At 39.3% G+C, this 6512-nt stretch overlaps 1 protein-coding gene across 1 annotated transcript; it reads right to left on the reverse strand.

Moving 5' to 3' along the window:
• Positions 1-544: 544 nt before the first annotated feature.
• On the reverse strand, positions 545-2826 carry LOC146481933 (myosin regulatory light polypeptide 9-like). The gene is made up of 2 exons (XM_085108139.1): positions 2329-2826; positions 545-818 (listed from the first exon to the last, which is right to left on the reverse strand). Exons 1-2 carry the CDS (start codon positions 2724-2726, stop codon positions 704-706), a joined length of 513 nt encoding a protein of 170 aa, XP_084964265.1. The 5' UTR covers positions 2727-2826; the 3' UTR covers positions 545-703.
• Between the last annotated feature and the right edge of the window lie 3686 nt (positions 2827-6512).

The raw sequence follows: 6512 nt of genomic DNA on the forward strand, positions 1-6512 counted from the left end.
TCAGCTCCAATATCCATAGGCAAGTGAAAATAAACGATAAAACCAAACGACATTTCGGAGTCATCATGACGCCATTATCAAGTTCGAAGTTGTAGAAATAAGTAAAGTCAATGTCAGAAATAGTTCACCAAAAATTAACATGGCATCTGAATATGTAATGTCATGCAAATAGTTTATTTCTATAACTTTGAACTTGATAATGGCGTCATGACGACTCCGAAACGTTGTTCGGTTTCATTTATTTACACTTGCCTGTGGATATCTAAACCTTTACTTATAAAGCCCCAATATCAACATTATTGTTTGCCATTCTACAAGTTGGGAGAATTTGTAAGAACATCAAGACAATTGATAATCATCTTGATGATCATTCCCTTTATTCTCCAGACCTGAATGTTTGATAAAGTAGTGATATTTCAAGAAGAAATTAGATTTTGATCACTATCAGGGTTTAAAGCCGGCGTGAAACCTTGTAGCTGGCAGGATGTTGGGCAAATGAGCAGCAAAGCTGAGAGGGGAATGACAGTTTCAAGAAATCCCATGATTGCTATATTAAATGTGTACATTTATTTCCCTTATAACGTCTTTTACCAACAAAATATATATAAAACATAACAAAATAAGTTGGAATATCTGCGACAAAGTAGGTTTGCAGAGTGCACTTAGCTAAAGGAAAATTTTGTTGCCAGATGTTATTAACATGTTAGTCATCATCTTTCCCATGCTTGATAATTCTTGTGAATTTCACATAATCAAAGAGGCCTTTAGAATCAACAGGTGCACCATGCAACATATCATCAATTTCTTGGTCTGAAAACCTGTTGAGTGAACAAAAAGGCCTGTTAATATTAAGTAATTTAACTTTTTAGAAATTACAGCAGTTTTCGATTGAGTGCATGCTGTGCAAAGTAGTTAAAAGTTTTGAGTCTGTGGATTAAATCCTTAAGTGTGACCATTCAATTGAAAGCTACCGAGCAGTACTTTCCTGTGGTGCTGTTTATTATACTGTACAGGGTGGTTGTAACTTTTGAGCCTGTGGATGATACCCTAAAGTGCAACCAATCAAATGAACTCTATTTGAGAAAAAAATATTCCTTGGGAGGTTGATAGATTCAGAACATTTGCGTTGTCAGTTATCTTGTGTTAATTATCTGTCAATTCTGGCATTTGCTAATTGCAGGCAACCATTAGTGAATACATGTATTTATTCCCTGGTGCCCGTAAAAAAAGCATTTCTCTCTCATCTAATTTTGTTTTATGTGTGAATTCTAAGGAGGGATCGATTTGCAGTTCTCACATTCCCTCTGATAAGCAAAGATATGGCTCTCTCTTTTTAGACTGGATGAAATCCTGAAGTGTCGTCATTTGGACAATTAACAGCTATGTTATTACTTTCCGTGGCATCAATTTTCAATTCAAGTGGACATTTCAGAAATATGTCTGGTATGTGTTTTGGTTAGGAAGATGTTTTCCTTGACGGCAGAATAGCCTTGAGCGAAGATAAATCAAAATGTTCTGTTGTTCCAGATATGCTAATTAGCAGATTATATGAACGTATATGAGATTGATCATTGTTGATCAACTCCGATAACGGCATACGAAGCAAACAAATTCCTTGAAGATTGTTTAAAAGGGGTCGGCATTCGTAAACCGCCTTTTAAGAGTTGCTCCAATCGTTTTGAAAAATTCTGCTTTGATCAGGCCTTCGAAACGAACCACGCACACTTTGAAATGTTGTGGTGAAATGAACAAGGGTGAATATAAAATTTCTTTGTGTTCACGCTCTTTGGAATCTATCCGTTCCAAATATCTGGTATAAGAAAGTGAAATTCTTCGTGAAGAGGGAATTCATTGTCAATATACTTCAGATAAGGCAGCGCGGAACCGATCGAAAAAGCCTTTATCTCTATGACCGGCGGGAGATTCTTAATGTACAACTAAATTAACAGCAATTTAATTTACGCATAACAATACTCGTGAAGAGCAGTGAAAAATTCATGGAGTCAAATGTAAATCGCACAAAAGAAAACTTTTATTCGGGCAATAAAACTCACGCTGGGCTTAACTGAGAAAAAAACTTTAACCCAATCACTCCAAGATCTGAACTTTGATTCGTGCAATTTGGCTGTTACCATTGCGTCTGTGGATGAAAGTTTGATGTACCAAAGTTTGAAAGTTACTTTTCAAGAGCAAACCATGGGAAACCATTGGTGTGCACTTTCCAATGTTGCTGTTGTTCCAAGTGGAAATTTAAGAAAATTAATCAGATTTGTCCTTAAGAAGCGTTTGGAAGTAAAGGATTTAAAGCAGTTTAATTAAACTACTCACCGATCACCAAAAGACTGAAGCAAATTCACCAATTTGTCTTCATCCAATTTTCCCGAAGCTTCATCATCAAAACACGCGAAGGCGTTTCGTATGACATCTTCAGGGTCGGTTCCGTTTAGCTTCTCGCCGAACAGCGTCAAAAACATCGTAAAATTGATGGCTCCGCTGGCATCATTGAGCATATCTTCGACATAATCGTCTGTCACATCTTTACCAAGGGACGCGAACATATCTTTGAGGTCAGCCGCGTCGATAAATCCGTCACGATTTTGGTCGATCATGTTGAACGCTTCTTTGAACTCCTGAATTTGCGCTTGTTCGAACATTGCAAAGACGTTCGAAGTAGCTCGCTGAGCTCTCTTCTTTGTAGTCTTCTTAGTTTTAGCTTTGCTAGACATTTTTCTCGTGCAAAGTTCAGTGGACTGTCAAAGTACTGTAAGCTTCGTGAAGTGTAGTCAAGCAAAGCGAATGGGTCTACACGTCATTGGAGTTTGGGATGGATAAAAACACACCCAAACACTTAGCGTATGCGAACCATATATGGAAAATGAAATGTATCCGTGAATTGCGGTCTCTTGAAAAATTTCACACTTTACAAAACACAAAAGTAGATTAATAATTCAAAGAACAACTTTTCCAATTTTCTCTTCTCTTGCTTGGTAAGAGGTTTCAAATGTTGCTACAATGCACGTTTGAGTTGTGCTTGTCGTCTTGCATTTACACGGCGAAACAGCTGTGTCACGCAACACTTGGGAGGAGTGAGATGCGTTGCGTGACACGTCATGGTCAATGTCAAGAGCATTCTATAGCGCCGTTATAATCAAAAGGTTTCTTCTTATAACTAAAGGATTACGGATATGAATTGTCAGTGATACTGAATGATGAATTGCTTTATACACGTCAAGTTGTCTCACCTGGTGGCACATACCTTCGTGGCTAACGCCTGTTGAGGGAAAGAATTTGTTCATGTTTAGTGAAGATTGATATCTCCTCGGATCTGGTTACTTCTCTTCTTCTTTGTTTCTTTTGAAAATAGATCAGTATTAAAGAGGGTGCTGAAGGGGAAAATGGGAATCGGGATTTGCTCCTTTTTACACGGAATGCCCGCAGGGCATGACGTGTCTAGGTTTCGGTCGGGTATCTTTTTCTTCATCGGTGTCATTAATGTGCACATTAATTTATGCATTAAACTCTGTCCTCCCCTAGTAAGGATATATTGTTCTGATTGTCTTCAACAGAAGCGGCCCAATCAAAATCTATTTTTCAGGCACATATCACGAGAGAGGGGACCCACTCATCACTTCTGTGTGACGTCAAATCATCATTTGATTTATTCATTAAAACTAGATTAAATTCTTCCCTCTCCTAGAAGGGATCTATTGTTTTGAATGTCTTGAACAAAAGCGGCCCAATCAAACTCCATTATCTGCGCGTATATCACGAGGGAGGGGACCCACTCATCTCTACTTGTGTGACGTCAAAGCAAATCATCATTTGGAAAAGTTGTTTTCGTTCAATGGCGGCCACATGTCTGAATTTAAGACTCCGGATCGGCCGTTTTCAGAGAGAAAACCAACCTTTTTCAAGCAGTAAATCGAAATAATAACTTCTAGGTAGTACTCGACAGTTGAAACGGCGGAAATTGGGAGAGTTCACAGCAAAGAAAATCCGCTTTAAAAAACAGATCGAATGATCAACGCGAAGGATTAGAGCTAGAGGAGGCCAGACCACTTCAGCGGGGTCATGACGTTATTGCATAGTTATTTCTGGTATGATTTCTAGTAACACAACGATAAGTATCACGCAATATATCTGAATAAAACCATTCAGACAATTATTTCAATGGCCAAGGGAGCATATTTTTTAAATATCTGCGAAACATACAATGGGGAATAATTGGGGCGTGTAATGCCATTAGAGGGGCATCTTGTTTCACTCTGAAAAATGGGATTTGACGCACTGGGTTTGGAATCAAGGGCACAATTTCGTCCGCAAGCCGCGTTTGAGCAAAATTTGGGCTCAGGCCAAATGAGATTTCTAAATCCCCCCTGACTTGAGGTTTCGTAAAAAACCACTTACCATACTCCAATAGCAAAATGTACAGCAACAACAGTGAAAACTTTATTGATAAAATAATGAATTGGGGGTCACACTAACACGCGGGTAGCTGTTGCTATTCGTGACAGGTTACTTAAATCAGATTGATCGTTATGTTTCACCAAAAAAAAAAAAGATGAAAATTAAAAAAACAAGAAAGAAATCATAAGTGTTCCGACTAAGCCCATTGTTTTGAAAATGGATTGAAAGAGATATCATGAGAAGTAACTAAGAAGGAGAGAGAATGAAGAGACGTAATCAGACCCGTAGGGAAAGGGGGTGCGACGGATGCGCCCGCACCCTCCTCCCCATAGGCTGCGGGGGTCCACTTTTTTGTTGACCAACGATTTAAAAAAAGTGAATTGAGCAGCACTGTTGATCATCGTGGTTTGCCGCAGCAAACCCAGTGAATAACGGATTTTCAACTTTATTTCTATTTTTGTTCATTTTAAAAAGTGACATTGCTCTCTAAAACTGTAAAATACATACGTAAAGTAGTCTCTCCGTCAAAAAAGAAATCCATTTTGAAGTTAAAAAGTTTGAGTAATATCCACGTTTGTAAGTTCGCTTTTGGCTGCCTGCTTTCATATCATACTGCCTTCAAAACGTACGAAATGCAGTCTCAGACAACCTAATTTTCAAAATTTCCCGGGGGGGCATGTCCCCGGACCCCCCCCCCCCCCCAGAGGCTCTCGCCTCTGGCTTTCGTTTGGTTCGTCTCCTCGTTGGATCGCACCCTCCCGTAAAAAAAACTTGGTACAATAAACCAAAACTCACGTGGGGGGGGGGAGGATTTTCAATCGCTTATACTGAAAATAGTTAATCTCCTGAGTCCCAGCTCAAAGTGCATCCCCCTCCCCTTACCGATTCCCTTCTGCCAGAATAAGCGGATACTCACTCTCCCCATTTCTTTATCACTTTCTTAATAAGTTTGCGTTATGGGCACCCGATACAAGGAAACAGAAAGGTTGGACGCCCGTTGAACCTAGACAGCGAGTAGACGTACTATTGTCCTCAAAAGGCACAGTAAAATTATTCAAATTGGAAAAGAGGACGAGGAGGGATTGGGAAGAGAGGAAAAAGTACGACACCGGCTTTCTTCTTTCTTCCCTGCGTTTTCTGTGCACTGCTTCCCTGCTCGCTCGTGGCTCGCTACGATCCAACGCTTCAAACTTAGGAGAAGAAAGGGGCTGTTTGCAGGCCAGAAGACCTTGTTTGCTCACTATATCTCTATGGTCCTAAACGAAGATTTTCCGCCAACACCAAAAGAGATCAGGTGTGCCGCCCGGGATCTTGCGGCCGGGCTGAGTAGTACAACCAAATACAAGGCTGATCGGACAGCTAAAATAATTTTATTGCCCAATATTTCGGTTAGACAATACTAACCTTCTTCAGGGGCTGCAAAAAGCTAAGTAAAAATGGAAATAAATGGTTACAATGTTTAAAATGATACTAATGAAAGGATGAGATACGATCGGTTGACCGGCAAACAAACAAAACCTTTCCCAAAAGAATTAAGGCATTTCCTCTTACTGAGTAAACTGTCTTCCGTTTATTCTGCTATCGGCGCAGAATGAAGGAATTCTTTCCGGTTCGTTCCGAAAACAGAATATTGCGTTATTGTTAGATAAATCAGTTGCTATGTAAAAAGACATGAATATTGTCGATTCCATGTACTGTATTCTTATTCCGGAATAGTCCTAAAAGAACGGGCCCATGACAGCATGGAAAATGTTTGATATTTCTTAACCTAAAAAACTTAAAAGCGCTTGCTATACGGGTTATCTAGCACAGAGACTAGACAAGTGTCGTATACATGTTACGATTTATTTCATATACAGTCTTCCAACAAATCATTATTATGTACACTTTTCGATCGAAATATTTACCCGCTCAGTCACAAATACCCTGGCGTGCGTTTCTCAAAGCACCCGAAGAGCTTTCGGGCCCGAATAGTATTTTTCTTATCCCTTTTCTACAGATTACTGGTTATTTTTCGTACAAACTAAACCCCATATGTATTTCTTAATCTTAGAAAACTTAAAATGTCTTTGCTTTCAATTAAGTCAAAGATTTGAATTTTTCAG

The sequence above is a fragment of the Pavona decussata genome, unplaced genomic scaffold (assembly GCF_977016875.1).
Source record: "Pavona decussata unplaced genomic scaffold, jaPavDecu1.1 SCAFFOLD_48, whole genome shotgun sequence".
NCBI classification, from domain to species: domain Eukaryota; kingdom Metazoa; phylum Cnidaria; class Anthozoa; order Scleractinia; family Agariciidae; genus Pavona; species Pavona decussata.

Coding starts and splice junctions, on each gene's coding strand:
- LOC146481933 (XM_085108139.1), bottom strand. CDS start 2,726: ATGTCTAGCAAAGCTAAAACTAAGAAGACTACAAAGAAGAGAGCTCAG. Junction 819..2,328: donor CTTCAGTCTTTTGGTGATCG/GTGAGTAGTTTA, acceptor TTCACTCAACAG/GTTTTCAGACCAAGAAATTG.